The sequence below is a fragment of the Pleuronectes platessa genome, chromosome 4, assembly GCF_947347685.1.
Source record: "Pleuronectes platessa chromosome 4, fPlePla1.1, whole genome shotgun sequence".
In the NCBI taxonomy this organism is placed as follows: Eukaryota; Metazoa; Chordata; class Actinopteri; order Pleuronectiformes; family Pleuronectidae; genus Pleuronectes; species Pleuronectes platessa.
In genome coordinates, this window is record NC_070629.1 from 30,040,330 (window position 1) to 30,057,280 (window position 16,951).

At 47.2% G+C, this 16,951-nt stretch overlaps 1 protein-coding gene across 1 annotated transcript; it reads left to right on the forward strand.

Annotated features, from left to right (window-relative positions):
* Positions 1-12,862: 12,862 nt before the first annotated feature.
* Positions 12,863-14,420, forward strand: LOC128437772 (protein FAM163B). Its single transcript, XM_053420027.1, has 2 exons — positions 12,863-12,955; positions 13,974-14,420. The coding sequence occupies exons 1-2, from the start codon at positions 12,863-12,865 to the stop codon at positions 14,418-14,420; spliced, it is 540 nt and encodes a 179-aa protein (XP_053276002.1).
* Positions 14,421-16,951: the final 2,531 nt, after the last annotated feature.

Consider the following 16,951-nt stretch of genomic DNA (forward strand, 5'->3'; position numbering starts at 1 on the left):
TCTGTAGCAACTCTTCTGTAGCAGGTCGTCTGTAGCGGCTCGTCTGTAGCAGCTCGTCTGTAGCAGCTCGTCTGTAGCAGGTCGTCTGTAGCAACTCGTCTGTAGCAACTCGTCTGTAGCAACTCGTCTGTAGCAGGTCGTCTGTAGCACCTCGTCTGTAGCAGGTCGTCTGTAGCACCTCGTCTGTAGCAGGTCGTCTGTAGCAACTCGTCTGTAGCAGGGCGTCTGTAGCAGCTCGTCTGTAGCAGGTCGTCTGTAGCAGGTCGTCTGTAGCAGGTCGTCTGTAGCAGCTCGTCTGTAACAGGTCGTCTGTAGCAGGTCGTCTGTAGCAGGTCGTCTGTCGCAGCTCGTCTGTGGCACCTCGTCTGTAGCAGTTCGTCTGTAGCAGGTCGTCTGTAGCAGCTCGTCTGTAGCAGGTCGTCTGTAGCAGGTCGTCTGTAGCAGGTCGTCTGTAGCAGCTCGTCTGTAACAGGTCGTCTGTAGCAGGTCGTCTGTAGCAGGTCGTCTGTCGCAGCTCGTCTGTGGCACCTCGTCTGTAGCAGTTCGTCTGTAGCAGGTCGTCTGTAGCAGCTCGTCTGTAGCAGGTCGTCTGTAGCAGGTCGTCTGTCGCAGCTTGTCTGTGGCGGCTCGTCTGTAGCTGCTCGTCTGTAGCAGCTCGTCTGTAGCAGGTCGTCTGTCGCAGCTTGTCTGTGGCGGCTCGTCTGTAGCTGCTCGTCTGTAGCAGCTCGTCTGTAGCAGGTCGTCTGTCGCAGCTTGTCTGTGGCGGCTCGTCTGTAGCAGCTCGTCTGTAGCGGCTCGTCTGTCGACCAGAGGCCACGACTCACAGATCTACGTTTTGAAACAGATCCTGGATCTGCTCAGACTTCGGTCTCTGGTGTGAATCTTCTCTTCTGCTGCCACCTTCTTCCCATCAGGCCGAGCTGCGTCCTCCGTGACTCGTCCACGTCCTGGACGTGATGAATCCTGACCCGCTGCCCCCCCCAGGCCGGAGCTGCCCCCCCCCCCCCCCCCCCCCCCCCCTCTGACTCATCAGTCCCCCTCACCCTGATGCTGCTGTCAGCGTCTCGATGCTAATATCCTGAACAATATGCTAATACCCGCCGCTGAATATTCATCAGCTGATTGGACGACATGCAGGACGACAGCTGGGAGCAGAGACTCCGTGTCATTGGAGGAAAAGTGCGACTGAACTTTGAGACTGTTCTGTCTTAACTTCCTGACGGGGTGAGTCAGCGGGTGAGCCGAGGTCGCGGGTTTGATTCCCGGACTCGCAAAAATAAATGTTCACTGAGGCAGAAAACAAAAAACAGAAAAACAAACAACAACAAATCTCAACGTGTGTGTTCAACCTGACATTACTTTGATCAGAGTCAGGTCCAGAGCTGATAGTCTAAATAACTTCCACATTAAATTAATGATGCTCACTGTCAAACATTGTGATTTTATTAAATGTTACTAATCTTTTAAATCTTATGTATTTTATGTCTCTTATTCCAGGATCTAACGTGAACTGATCAGAGAGCAGCTGAAGACGCTCAGCAGGTGGAGGTCACGTCTTTAACCTTCACTTTTATGCAGATTTAGTGAAACAATCTTTATTTGTTTTCACCTGCACTTCATCATTACACATAAATTAACATTAACATTAATATTCTGACCTCGGCTCTGAAAACTGTTTTGACCTTTATTTATTCAAGTTTCTCTTCACTGACGTCAGGAGGAAAAAGAGCAAAAAACAAATCTCTGCTCACGTCAATCATCTGGTTCAGATCAACACTCGACTGCTCAGGGACGAGGGACGAGGACTTTAGGAAGTACAGTAAGGACAGTACAGACATACAGTTATTACCACACAGTGTCCTCACCTGTCTCCTCACCTGTCTCCTCACCTGTCTCCTCATCTGTCTCCTCACATGTCTCCTCCCCTGTCTCATCCGTCTCCTCACATGTCTCCTCATCTGTCTCCTCCCCTGTCTCCTCACATGGCTCATCTGTCTCCTCACCTGTCTCCCCCCCTTTCTCCTCACATGTCTCCTCACCTGTCTCATCTGTCTCCTCACATGTCTCCTAACCTGTCTCCTCACCTGTCTCCTCATCTGTCTCCTCACATGTCTCCTCCTCTGTCTCCTCTCCTGTCTCCTCCCATGTCTCCTAACCTGTCTCCTCACCTGTCTCCTCACCTGTCTCATCTGTCTCCTCACCTGTCTCCTCACCTGTCTCTTAACCTGTCTCCTCACATGTCTCCTCACCTGTCTCCTCACCTGTCTCCTCACCTGTCTCCTCACCTGTCTCTTAACGTGTCTCCTCACCTGTCCTCTCACCTGTCTCCTCACCTGTCTCTTAACGTGTCTCCTCACCTGTCTCCTCACCTGTCCTCTCACCTGTCTCCTCACCTGTCTCCTCACCTGTCTCCTCCTCTGTCTCCTCACATGTCTCCTCACCTGTCTCACCTGTCTCCTCACCTGTCTCCTCCTCTGTCTCCTCACCTGTCTCCTCCTCTGTCTCCTCACCTGTCTCCTCACCTGTCTCCTCACATCTCTCCTCACCTGTCTCACCTGTCTCCTCACCTGTCTCCTCACCTGTCTCCTCCACTGTCTCTTAACCTGTCTCCTTACCTGTCCTCTCACCTGTCTCCTCACCTGTCTCCTCACCTGTCTCCCTGTGGACTCTGTGTGTACGACCTGAGGTCCACTGTCTGTGAACCTGATGAGATCAGTGTCAAACAAAACCTCCTTGTTTTCCTCTCACTTATTCACTAAGACAAATTCCTGTGACCTCACGTGAGGACTGAGGAGCTGGGTTTGAGTCCTCCTCGCTCTGTGTGAATGTTGGACGCACCTCCTGCTGTGTTAGTGGGACAGAAAAGGGCTGAGATGGCGGTCAGGTGCTCTCAGGCTCCATGTCCAATAAAAGCCTCTTCAAAGGGAGATGCTCTCCTCACGCTTCAGTGGAGACCATTCCTTGAAAAAGCCTTTTTCTTCTCAAAGTGGGGTCAGTGCGTCACAGAGAGGACCGAGCCATCAAATAGAAATCTTTGTGTTTCATTATTAATAAAACTGTTGGTTCTGTTCTGTGCGCTGCAGGAGGGGGGGGGCAACAAGCTGCAACATGGCGTCCTGACGGAGAAACTCAGGAAACTGCTTCAGTAAATCTGATGGTTTCATCTCCAGATAATCTGGTTCACGTCAATTCAAGGTCCGTAAATAAAGATGGACGAAGTTTCTCCCACTGTTCAGAATGACGTAAAATACCAGCATGACAACAAACGTCACCATCTTGCGAGGATGGAGCTGCTCTATCGAGATCCAATCGATAGATGCCCTCGACCAATCAGGAGTCAGTCTCAGCTGTCAATCACAACTTTTCGAACGCAGAAAAACAACAAATGCAAATCAAAGGAATCAACACTGAGTTATAATCTGATTCAGGACATTTGTTTTTCTTTAAGTTTAAATTCTAAATGTCAGAGACTTCGGTGAGAAACACAACCGGAGACAGAATCTCAGTAAACGGATGAAAAAGAGGAAAAGACTCCAGAAACCAAACGGGCAGCGACGCTCGAGTGTCTTTTTAAAAGTGAGAAACAAAGAAGAAGCTTGTGTGTGAAGACGAGATGGAAGCAGGTTCTCTCCTGTGTTTTGTCTGAAGGTGAGAGTCTGTGTGTTCACGGGTGTTTGAACGGATTCAGACTCTGACCTCTGCTGGTGACGCAGGCAGAGGGCGGCGAGCGGCAGCCTGACATCACAGAGCGTAACATGAGGATAACTCTATATGTTGTATAAACTCTGAGGTTCGGTGGAGAGGCCGGGGGGGGGCTGCTGTGGCGGATCAGGCTATCATCACATTTCCTTCACCCGCTAAGCCCTGCCAACACTGAGAGCCCTCACACCTGAGCCAGGAGCCGTCCAGGAGTCTGACCTTTCCCAGACGAGCGATGAGCTGATGAAACGATAACAAAGCTGAGGTCCCCCCCCCCCCCCTCGGACCGCTCTCTGAAAGCCCTTGACTAAATAACCCAGGAAACAGGAGACACCTGTTCGCTGAGGAAGTCTGGACGAGACACAAACATCCACATGTCGACCAGGAACACTTCAAGAGCTGCTGCTCTCCTCCAGAGGGTCTGAAGCATTCTGCTCATTTAGCTCGAATCAGGAAACACGACTTTAAAACCAACTCCTGCTCCATCACGAACCAGAAGGTGGAGAAAAATGATGCTGAATATGTCGGATTCATTTTCAGATTCGTGAATTTTCCTGGGAAATTAGTGAAAAGGTTAAAGAAAGTTATAAAAGCTTAAAACGTTCCAGGATTTGACTCCTGGTGAATTCTCCCCCGACCCACCTTCTTCCACCGAGTTACATGGAAATCTGTCCAGTGGATCCTCAGGGTTCTGTGCTCGGCCTGATTCTATTTACCTCATCTATGCTTCCATTAGAAAACTGATCAGGGAATTCTATATTTATCCATGAAACCAGCCGACACTCCGACTCTAACTCAAACTCGTACTTCTCCCTATCAAACGTCTGTGGAGCAGTTTTTATTCTAAGGTTTAAGAACGTTGTTGCTTTAAATAAGTGTTTGGGTGATTCTGGGGACAGAAGCGTCTCTGACAGTCGTGGACCTGCAGGCCGGCTCGTCAGACGTGACCTCACTGACAGTCCCGGCTGTTAAAAACAGTTTTAATGAGGATGTGTCAGGATGGATGAACTTTCCTCTGATTCACTGCACAGACGAGACGGAGCAGCTCCGTGAAGGAACTGCTGATTCATCTCTGTTTGTTGTTGTTTCTGCACAAAGACGTTGATCGGCTGCATAGAGAACAAACTATGATTAAAAGAATAAATTAATAACGTGCACAGACTAAAGCTCAGTTTCTGTATCGACGGTGGAAGCTCATCGTTCTGATGGAAGTGACGTCTCCTCAAAGATCTGAGCTCTGGGGGAAAAACTCGTTTTATGGTTCCCCAGCGTCCAGGAGCTGAGTCCAGGAGCTGAGTCAAGGAGCTGAGTCCTGGATCTGAGTCCAGCATCTGAGTCCAGGAGCTGAGTCCCGGAGCTGAGTCCAGGAGCTGAGTCCCGGAGCTGAGTCCAGGAGCTGAGTCCAGGAGCTGAGTCCCGGAGCTGAGTCCAGGAGCTGAGTCCCGGAGCTGAGTCCCGGAGCTGAGTCCCGGAGCTGAGTCCCGGAGCTGAGTCCCGGAGCTGAGTCCCGGAGCTGAGTCCAGGAGCTGAGTCCTGGAGCTGAGTCCAGGAGCTGAGTCCTAGAGCTGAGTCCAGGAGCTGAGTCCTGGAGCTGAGTCCTGGAACTGAGTCCCGGAGCTGAGATCCGGAGCTGAGATCCGGAGCTGAGTCCCGGAGCTGAGTCCAGGAGCTGAGTCCAGGAGCTGAGTCCTGGAGCTGAAAACAGGAGCTGAGTCCAGGAGCTGAGTCCAGGAGCTGAGTCCAGGAGCTGAGTCCAGGAGCTGAGTCCTGTAGCTGAGTCCTGTAGCTGAGTCCAGGAGCTGAGTCCTGTAGCTGAGTCCTGTAGCTGAGTCCAGGAGCTGAGTCCTGGAGCTGAGTCCAGGAGCTGAATCCAGGATCTGAGTCCAGGAGCTGAGTCCTGGAGCTGAATCCAGGATCTGAGTCCAGGATCTGAGTCCAGGAGCTGAGTCCAGGAGCTGAGGTGTGCAGCCAATCAACCAATCAATATCCAGTCCAGCATTACCACAGGCAAATAAACAGCCCAGTACTAACAAAGTGGTAAAGTGAGAATTCTAATTAAATATAAAGTGTATTATATTTGAAAATGAAAATACAAAGTGTTTACGGCTTGAATGCAGAACCAGAGCATAATGGAAATAACAATATAAATGAAAATAACATTAGACAATAAGTGGCAGTAGCTAGCAATGATAACAGGAATAAGTGACATTGAACATTAAGTGATTAAAACAACATATTAATATTTCACATGATATTGTCAGTACAGGGAGTTTGATGGCCCCAGCAGGAGAAGACTCTGCTGTGGTCTCACACTGAAGGTGGGATGTGAGACTCCATTACACAGGACAGGAAGTTCTTCTTAGATATTCATGGTCCTCAGAGGATGAACTCTGGCCTCAGTGTGACTTGCTGTCATGTTGGTGGTGAAGCTCTTCCTCCTCCTCCTCCTCCTCCTCCTCCTCCTCCTCCTCTTCTCTGGTCTGATGTTCGGAGACGAGGATCTGTGTCACTCAGCATTTGTTCCACTTCACTTCCTGAGCTCCACGGAGGAGCTCCACAAACCTCAGAGCGACATGATACCCACCACATGTCAGTGTCCCCCTCGGTGTCTCTCACATCCCGACAAACCTCCTGCTCATCCCGGCTCACTGGCACTGATCTGAGATCTTGTTCTTTCTGTCACAACATCAGGGAGAAGCAGATCCCAGCGAGCCCCCGGCTGACGGGAGGCTTCCTCCTCCTCGCTGCTGCTTTTCACTGAGTCTGTTTACTGCAGCGTGTGAAGCTGAAGACTGTCTCTCATCATTTAACACATCGTCCTTTTAACACAGTTTTCATTGTTATTGGTGGATTCAAACAGAAACTGATGCATCAGACAAAAGCTGCTGAGTTCATACATGTAATAATTCTACTGTGGTGAAAAGCTGTGGTTGAGAATCACTCGACTGTGTCTCCTCTGAATCAGACTCATCTGACCCTCTTCAGCTCCTGCTGTAAACAAATCCATCAGCCTGAGGAGAGGATCAATGTAACGTGGAAGGTGTCATGGAGCCGTGTCATTGGACGAGCAGTGAGAGGAGGCGGGTGACGACATGGTGAGTGTTTTCACACCAGAGCTTTTCATTCACATCAGTTTGATCCAGATCCAGATCTCCTCTTCTGCTCCATCGGTCTGAGGAACCTTTCACACCTGGTAGTGAGCTTCAGGCTGAAGGTGTGAAACAGTCCTTTCTCTCAAAGTCTACTGATGTTTCTGCCTATTATCATTTATCTGTGTTCATATCAATCCATCAATCATAAACATCCACATCTCAGACTTTCTCCATTTCCTGATTTTAAATAAAGTCGTGTTTGATGGCGTCTGAAGTTTTGCCGCTCGACTCCGGGTGGAATGTTCCTCTCTTCAGTTTCTCTTCAGCTTCTCGTTGCTCGTTGTTTCCTCCGGGAGCATCTGGACGTTGAAGTGTTGAAACACAGCAGTGGCAGAAAAGAGGAGAAATAACCTCTAATGTCTTCACTCATTAATACTGTATCACGGGCTCTTGTCTGTGGAATCTCATCCTGCTTTAACCTCTAAATAATTCACACAATAAAATCTTTTCTTTCTCTGCCTCGCTCGTCTTTTCTTGGCGCTGCCTTAAGTGGAGCGCTGGAGGAGAGAGAGGAGCTGGAGAGGAACCAGCAGTGAGCTCATCCTCATCTAACTGACAACATCTCCAACCAACATGTCCGTCTTCTTCAAGTCCATCATGTTGAACCGGCTCCAAACTACTTTAAAGAGCTGAAAGTTAACACTGAAGAACAGGTCTGGGGTCGCTGAGAAGGTCACTGACTTTTTTAATCAGGTGAGGTTTATATACACGTCACTGCTGATTGGACAACAGCTCAGACACGCCCACAACACAAAACAAACCTCGAAGCCTGTCACTCAATGTGAAGAATGTCGCACAACATCAACAGCTGGTTTGACGAGATGTATCAGTGGTGAACCTTTGTGATCATTTGCCTTTGTGTGATAATGTTGAAAGTTGTGTTATTGTGCACTTTGCCTCTTCAGGTCCATATGTGATGATATCTTCCTTAATGTCTAGATACTAAAGGTGCTCAGGAGATTGTGTGTATGATCGGACTCTGTTAAGTGACCCACACTGATACTAGATCAGCTCAACAGATGTAGTGCAGGACACAGTGTTGTCCTGTATCTGATCCTGAGGAAGCAACAGATCAACACGATGAAGGTTCAGGAAGCTGGGGATCAGATCCCTGATCACGTGACTCCAGCCTGAGGTTTAATAAAAGGTCAAATTGATTAATTCAAATCTCTGGAACGTGATTGGAGGATTGACTCGCATCCTGCAGGTATTGGATTTTTTACTCAGTGCGCGCTACTGTGACGCGCGGTCACATCGGGATTGAGCGCACTGCTGCGGGAGCGCGCACAGAGTGAGAGCGACCGCGGCGCGTGGAACAGAATCATCAACAATTAATTACAAAGCGGAGCCGAGCTTCTCGTGCGGGAGTCACCGTGCGTGAGGATCCGGTTTCTGCGGTTTCTGCGGCTCCGTTTGGCCAAAGAGCAAAAGAGAAGCGACCTGGAGCTCCGGAGGAAATACCTGGACCTTCTCGACCTCCTGACGGTTTCCTGCAGGAGACAGGAGCTGTGGACGGGAAGCTGAGCGCCTGAGCTCCTCTCCTCCATCAGGTGGAGAAGTTCCGGAGGAGCTCGGCTCAGATGCGTGTGGATGTAAACCGCCCCGGTCACAGCTCCACGCCGGGTTCCACCTCCCTCCGCTGAAACCCGACCCGCTGCTCCCGAGGGGGGGTGGGGGAGCGCCCGAGCTGACCAGGAGCCGCGGGAGACACCATGGCACGATACTGATGTGATGGGTGAGATGATCCAGCTCTTAGTGTACTGGTATCCTGTGGTTAAACTGGGATTATAATGTTGGAGCCAGGATTAGACCTCGCTGCTGGAAACTGTCTAGAATTTGTTAAATGATTGTTAATTGAATGATTGAAAAGTTCGCCCTGATTCTTATGTTGTCACTTTAGGTTCTGGAACTTTTACGCACGAAGTTTCTCAGAGAGGATCCGCTCAAACTGTGAGGAAGTGACACGTGACCATTAACACTAATATGATATAATATCACAGTTATGATCCTGCTCACATGCTTCATACGCTGTGTTTGCATGTTCCCGTGTCACGTGTCTGTTCTCATGTGTAACACTGAGTATTAATCTCGTCCCGGTACCAATTAATTATTCGTCTAATTATTCAATTCATTTATTTGATAAATATCGAAGTCATGAGTCCGAACGTTGTTCGAACTCTCACCATCACCTCAGATAATCTTTATATCTGTGAAGAGAAACTGAGTCTTTTCATTTATTAATTTTCAAAAAGTAGTATAATTTAAATATTAGTCTAGAAATATTTATATTGCTTTGAAAACATGAGTGTGTTGTTAATCCAGACCAGACTCACATTATACACACAACATTTGCCAGTTTGATAAATGAAATTAGCTAAATATTATCTGCTATAAGTCATTGTTTAATATTTTTTGTCTTCGTCATTAGATTGTGTTTTTACAACACAAACTGTTTCAAATGATGCAGATTTATTTGTGTATTGTTTCACATTTTTCATAAAACAAGAAATTCGTGACTCTAACAGATGAAACGTTTATTTTAAGATGGAAATGTTTTAAATTTTCTGATTTTTATTTCTGTCTAAACAAAGACAAAGATTCAATGTGTTTATTTGCATTGAAGGAGGAAGGCTGGATGTTGACCTTTGATTGTGTGTGAGTGTGTGTGGATGTGTGTGTGTGTGTGGGTGTGTTTGTGTGGGTGGGTGTTTGTGTATGTGTGTGTGTGGGGGGGGGGGGGGTATTTGTGTATGTGTGTGTGTGTGTGTGTGTGGGTGGGTGTTTGTGTATGTGTGTGTGTGTGTGTGTGTGTGTATGTGTGATGCTTGAGTGGTTGTGTGTGTGCGTGTGCGTGTGTGGGTGTGGGTGGGTGTGTGTGAGCTTGTGTGTGTGTGTGTGTGTGTGATGCTTGAGTGGTTGTTTGTGTGTGCGTGTGTATGTGTGTGCGTGTATGGGTGTGTGAACGTGTGTGTGTGTGTGTGTGAGCGCGTGTGTGTGTGTGATGCTTGAGTGGTTGTTTGTGTGTGCGTGTATGGGTGTGTGAGCATGTGTGTGTGGGTGTGTGTGAGTGTGTGTGTGTGTGTGTATGTGATGCTTGAGTGGTTGTGTATGTGTGCGTGTGTGTGTGTGTGGGGGGGGGGGGGGGGGGGTGGGTGTGTGTGTGTGTGTGATGCTTGAGTGTTTGTGTGTGTAAACGACTGGCCGTGCTGATGTCATCACTATGGAAACCCAGTTGATTAGCAGGTGCTCCTCATGATGCTGATGAGACGAGAGGTGAAGATAACTGATCCACAGTCAGTTCCAGCTGCAGCAGCTTCAACATGTATCTCACATGTGGTCACCAGCAGTGGAACACGGAGCCTCTGATTCTGGATCTGTCGTGTTCCGTCCTTTACTGAACAGTTTGAATTAATGATCTTTATAGCTTCTGGCTAGCTGCAGGCTAACGCTACGTGCTAACTGAGCCACGTGGAGAGAGAGTCGTCTCTACAGTGAAGTGTCACTCGACGTGTGTTAAGATGAAGTTAACTAGTTAACTTAAGATCAAGAGCAGAGCCACACGTCAATCACACGTCAATCACACGTCAATCCCACGTCAATCACACGTCAATCACACGTCAATCACACGTCAATCACACGTGAAGCTGACACATCCCTGGTCACGCTCCGTTTGTCTCTGAATCATCAAGACACTCTTTCCCTCCCCTTCGTCCAATCGTCCTTCTTCATCATACCTCTGTCTGCTCATCCCTACATCACCTCACCTCCATCATCCTCATCTCCATCATCCCTACCCACAACCCTTCATCCTCATCCTCCTTATTCCCACATCCTCTTATCTTCTTCATCCTCATCCCCATCCTCCTCATCCCCACATCCTCTCATCTTCTTCCTCCTCATCCCCCTCATCCCTTGACCTTCACCCTCCTCTTCTCCCTTGGTGCACACCTCTCATCTCTCACTCTAGGTTCCATCCTGTAATAAGCTTGGGTGAAAAGATGCCTGATACGGAACCCAGACTCTAAGTCTCTCCTTCACCAGCCAACCAGACACATCTGCTCCTCAACCCTTTCCCTCAACAACCAATCATCTTCCTCCATATCCAACACATCCATCCCAGTAAAACCTCACCACACTTCGTGACAGGGTCCTTACAGGGAAGTTTCCTGTGTATTCCAGTGCAGAGCTCAGTCAGAGAAATGATTTGGTCCAGTTGTAACTGGCCGTGTAGGAACTGGGCTCTGATTGGCTCTGGACTTCAGTGTACAGCCCTAGATGGAGCTGAACAGAATATCCAAACTGGAAGCTTCAAATCAGAAGCTCCCAAACTTCACGTGATGTCTCGTCTGCAGAGACTCGGTCTCTTACTGAGTCTGAACGTGAAGCTGAGTTTCTCACAGTCGCCCTCTGCTGTTCGTAGGATGTCTGACGGCGTCTTGGCTGGAACGTGTCACAGTGCCACCGTCCAATCACGCGACACCCTCCTGACCCTCGCCACGCCCACACAGGAAGGAAATGAGCTGATGGCTCCTCTGACCCGGTTCATTCAATTCTACTTGTCTTTCTGTTTTCTTGTATAAAACATGAGCAGAAGTTAAATATTACCGTCTCAGATTTAAATGTACGATCAGGGATGAGTGGGTTCACGTGACTGTGGAGCCCGACGCTGCCGAGGCCTCCAGGGAATCGTGTTAAATTTCCATCTGTCGTCACATTAAAGCTTGAGGAATATTTCCTTGTGTCCCTTCAGTGTTTTAGTTTTTCTCTTCATCGACTAATGCACACTTAATTCTGATCCGGGAGCAGATTTGCTGCATTAAACATGAAGCCAAAGTGAATAATAAAACACATGAAGTCTCAGTCTGATGTAATTTGAAGCAGATTACAAACAGATTTCTTGACTCGACAAGAAGAAGCTGGCGTCACCTTCCTCGCTCTCGTCTTCATCTCCTCGGTTTCCTCCTCCTCGTCACAAACCTTCCAGAGACTGATAAATATTACAGCATGTGGATTGTTTTTAATGCTGGAGGCTTTTTCCGCTCCCCCCCCCCCCCCCCCCACCCCCCCCCAGGCTGTGGTTCTGTGACAGCTCTCACAAAGTTTCCTGCAGATTCTCTAAAAACTCACGGGTCACGTCCCTTTTTACTTCAGATGGTTTATCGGTGGTGAAAGTGCAGAAGGCAGCTTTTAACCACGAGACAGATCCTTGTTTTTATTTTTAAATGTGCGGGAGAAAGAAACCTGGTAAACAGACCTGGGGTCTGCCGCTGCAGGCCGGAGAGTGGTTGGGTGTCGGTGGAGGTTTGCGCTCTGCTTGCTGCCTCATTGTTTAATTGTCAGGTTGCTGTGGGAGCACTCAGCTGAACGCCCACGACTAAAAAATGCAAAGTGTTTAATGGAAGCCAGTTAGCCGGAGAAATGCTAACTTCATTAAAAAAAACGTCCGTAAAGCTCGAGGTCTGTCAGAAGTTTTTTAACTTCAGTTTCCTCTCCTGAGTTTCAAACTCGAGTCGGGTTATTCTCCTGAAGCGTTCTGGAGCTTCTGGATGTGAGAACATCAAGTGACTCTGGAACTTTTCCTGAAGCCTCCTAGAAAAACATCTGGAGAATCCACAGTGAGCGAGTGGACACGTGTCTCTGATAGTTATTTGATTATAAATCCATTGAAGGGATATTTGGGCTTTATTTTTTTAATCTCTCTCTTCCCTTCTCCGTTCTCTCGACCTTCCTCCATCTTTACTTTCACCTTGACCCCCCCCCCCTTCATTATCATCCTCTCCATCTGTTCCCATTTCCTCCGTTTCTCTCTTTCCTCTTAATCTCCTTTCCTTATCCCCTCTCTCACTCGTCCTTCCTTGTTCTCATCTCTCCTTTTGGTCCATTTCCACTTTCATATCTTCTCCTGAACCCTCCTCCTCCTCCTCCTCCTCCTCCTCCTCCTCTTCCTCCTCCTCCTCCTCCTCCTTCTCCTCCTCCTCCTGCCCGCAGGCTGTTGATGGAGAGGATTTCGAATGTCAGCCGGGACAGTGGTCATCGCAGGAGGAATTCTGGCTACAGTCATCTTACTGACCATCGTGGCTGTACTGTGTCTATGTAGGTTACAGGTACGACTGCTTAACTCTTCAGTTCACGATTCACAGATTCTCATCCATGGAATGAGAGTTGGTGCCACTCACTTCTCCATCTGCATGACTCAGAACTTCTGATGCTGGTTGTGTTGGATTAAAGCTCATTTATTCTGCATCATGAAGACGTGACCATGCTTCCACGTGTCTCTCATGTTGGGACGGCCGTTAAGGAACACGTCCTCTTGATGTGAGCTTAGTTTCTGACGTTGTTGAAATGTCCTCCTCGTGCCCATGAGCGTCTCTCTTGGATCACTGGTTATATCGACACCAGCAGATGGTCAACCTGATCTAAGGAGAATCTACGTCGGATAAGTTACTGATGTGGAAACAATTAGTTTAGTTTTCTGAATCGTTTGACCAACTCAGGAACTGAAGCGTGACTTCCAGAATCAGAAGGACTGTTTCTTTAAGAAACAAGTTCAAACCCTGTTTATAACTCCTGATATTTAGAAGTTTCCTCGCTGAATTGAAATTGTTATTACTCTTGAAGCTGACTGTGACGTAGGAGCCAGGTTAGCACGTAGGAGCGACGTTAGCACGTAGGTGTCACGTTAGCACGTAGGAGTCAAGTTAGCACGTAGGAGTTACGTTAGCACGTAGGAGCCACGTTAGCACGTAGGAGTCAAGTTAGCACGTAGGAGTCACGTTAGCACGTATGAGTCATGTTAGCACGTAGGAATCAAGTTAGCACATAGGAGTCACGTTAGCACGTAGGAGTCACATTAGTACGTAGGAGCCACGTTAGCACGTAGGAGCCACGTTAACACGTAGGAGCCAAGTTAACACGTAGGAGCCAGGTTAGCACGTAGGAGTCACGTTAGCACGTAGGAGCCACGTTAGCACGTAGGAGCCACGTTAACACGTAGGAGCCAAGTTAGCACGTAGGAGTCACGTTAGCACGTAGAAGGTTCGCCTTAGCATTAGTAAAACATGTTAAAAGTTTGGACAGTGACTCACACTGGTATGTTTCTCTTCTTGTGTTTCACTGCACCAGTATTACTGCTGTAAGAGGGAGGAGTCTGAGAAGGGGGAGGAGGAGGAGCCGGAGCTCTCCAGCATGTCGCCGTGCCGCCCCCTGGCTCTGTCAGCTCCTCCCACTCCCCCGACGCCGGAGCACTACAGCGACGAGCACGAGACTTACCCCCCCACCTTCCTCACTGAGCCCAATGGGCCGGTCGGCTACTCCCCGACCCCCCCGCCGCGCAGGTGCCAGCGCTCGCACGCCTTCTGCCCGTCCTGCGCCCGCTGCTCGCTGCCCTTCTACCTGCAGCACCCGGAGAGGCTGTGCGGCGGGGGGGGGCGGGGGGTCAGCTACAGGACTGTGCAGCAGCAGGACCTGGACCTGCCCGTGGATCTGGCCAGTTTCTACCAGAAGCTCAACCTCATCCGCTCCGTCACCATGAGGGAGGTGGTGACCCACAGCGTCAGCACCGACGTGTAGAGCAGCGCCCCCTGCTGGCCTGCGGACAAACGAACTTGGTCAGTTGCATCGTGCTGTGGCTGCAGCAGCGACACTGACCTGAGGGCTTTCACGTGGCAGCCATGTTGGAGGTCCACACCTCTGATACGAACTGAACACAAAATGTTTCTGACAAACTTGAATGGACTGATTTTTGTCAGTTTTGAGCATCAATCTGTGTTTTAGCTTTAGTCAAGTAAATAACCGATATGTGTGTTTGTGGAAATATAAACCAGAAAATTAACAATTTGAGCTTTTGTCAGTGAAGTTAACACAGATTTTGTTGTTATGTTGGTTGAATGCATCACACGGGGGGGAAATCAATCAGGTGCAAACAAGATTTTCATGGGATTTGAAAGAAAGTTTAGAACATTAAACTTATCCTTTAATCTTCAAGGGGTTTTTAGGGAAGAAGAAAAAAAGCTAAAGTTTTGTCTTTATAGTTTATCGTCTTTCACCAACAGTCACAAGAAGCTCTCATTCCCAGTAGACGCGTGTTACTGTCCCAGCGGATTATCCAGTTTAACGTTCTGTACGTTGGTTCTGCTGCAGTGACTTAACGTTAATATACAACCTCACTGTGGTTCAACAGAAACGACTCCAGACATGTTTACATGGACACTAATATTCAGACTGACCAGGTTAAAACAATAGTCTGAATAAGAATAAACAGAAAGATCTGATCAACTAAACCTGAATAAGGTCATAACTCAGAATAAACAATAATCTAAATAAGAAATGTGGTTGTTGTTGTTCTCATTATAACGTCCTGTTGGTGTTTTCACTGGATTGTGCGACAACAACCAACGACATTTACCAACTGCTTGACAACACAATTGTCTTATTCAGAATAAAGTCCGATTATTTGTGTCCTTGTAAACGTTGATGTGCAGAAAAGATGTGATGGAGTTTGTGCAGCAGCAACTGGAAAGTGTCTATTAACATTTCACATTTATTCACTCAACACAAACTAAGAGACAAATGATATTTTCTTTTTTTATTATCTCTTTTATTACATTTTTATAGTGCAAATAAACAATGAAAAATAATAACAAAGGACTCACAGTGGATCTTCTGTAAAAAGAAAACACCTGTGAAGGTGAAGGAGATAAAAACTTCTGAGTCGTTAAGAATCACCTGGAATCATTTTTTTATTTTACTGAGATCAATAATCATGACCTCGTTAAAATCTTCTGTGAACAAGTCGCTAGTTTTAAGACACAAAGAAGAAGTTTGAATGTTTTCTTTTTTGGCAAATTTTTAATTTATCTTGACTTATTCTAACTTTCAGGAGCATTTTTGTTCCTTTTGTTAAATGTTTAGTGACAAAATAAGGAAAATTAAATGAAGGAGGTGATGAAATGTTGAGAAATCAAACCTTTTGTTTAAAATACTGAGTTGAAGTTGGAAACTTTGGTCTTTGAAAGAGTTTAAGATGTTTTCGTGTCTTAAGAATATTATAAATTATAGAGTGACATTAAAAAAACAAATCATCAAATCTTTGCCAGAAAAATTTACGTTTTTAATACAAGAAACAACGTGTGGTATAAAGTCTAGTTTGATTATGATGTTTGAGTAAAAAAGTTATAAAAGCTAAAGATCCCCCCCACACACACACACAGATCCTCTGGTCGAACCCACGTTTGTGTTCACTTGTGTAGATTTGTCAGATCGTGATTTGTGTGTTTTGAGTTTTCGGTGAAGCAGCTGAGTTCAGGCTCGTCTGCCGACAGGAAACAGTTCAAAGGGCTTTAGAGCAACGACCTGACGTCTCCTGAACGATGAGACTCTGTCCGGGTCAGAGGTCAGAGGTCAGAGGTCATCACTCCATCGTGAAATGAGGCAGTAACTTGAACATTTCGGATAAATCTATTTGCTGCTATAAAACAGGAGTTGCTTCTTCTGGTCGGCCATCTTTTTCCTGTCATGTGATATTTGTGATTTCAGTGTTTTTCGACTCAAAGTGTGTGAGGCGATGAACGAGCGCACAACACAATGATTGTGTCTCTTTCACTTTGTCAAGTTTGTAAGAAGGCGTCCGGAAGCAGAGCTGTGTCATGTGACTGCCTCTCGTTAACGTACAGAATAAAAGTGTTGAGCGCAGCTTCCTTCGTCCGTCTGTTCACTTCTTCAAAAACCAAACTGTGTGTTTAACAAACCAGGATTTACCAAGAGACACGAGATCAAACTGAACCAGGACCTGTTCTTTCACCTGTGAGATCACAGCTTGTGTGTAAACTGTCATTAGAGAATTCACTTCAATCTACGAGGAAACGAGAAAATAAAGAAATTAAAGATGTAAATCTACGAGAAGAATCCACAAGATTTCTGAATTATCAAGTGCTAAATTTAGCAAATATCACAAAAAGCTACAGAAATAACCACTATGTGTTATGTTGAGATGAAACTGATCCAACTGAAGAAGCAACTTTCCATCAGTTCCCATTGAAAACAACAGAGACGCTCATTGAAACTGTTTAATTGAAATACGCGTCAGTACCAGGAACACTTCA

Coding starts and splice junctions, on each gene's coding strand:
- LOC128437772 (XM_053420027.1), top strand. CDS start 12,863: ATGTCAGCCGGGACAGTGGTCATCGCAGGAGGAATTCTGGCTACAGTC. Junction 12,956..13,973: donor TGTGTCTATGTAGGTTACAG/GTACGACTGCTT, acceptor TCACTGCACCAG/TATTACTGCTGTAAGAGGGA.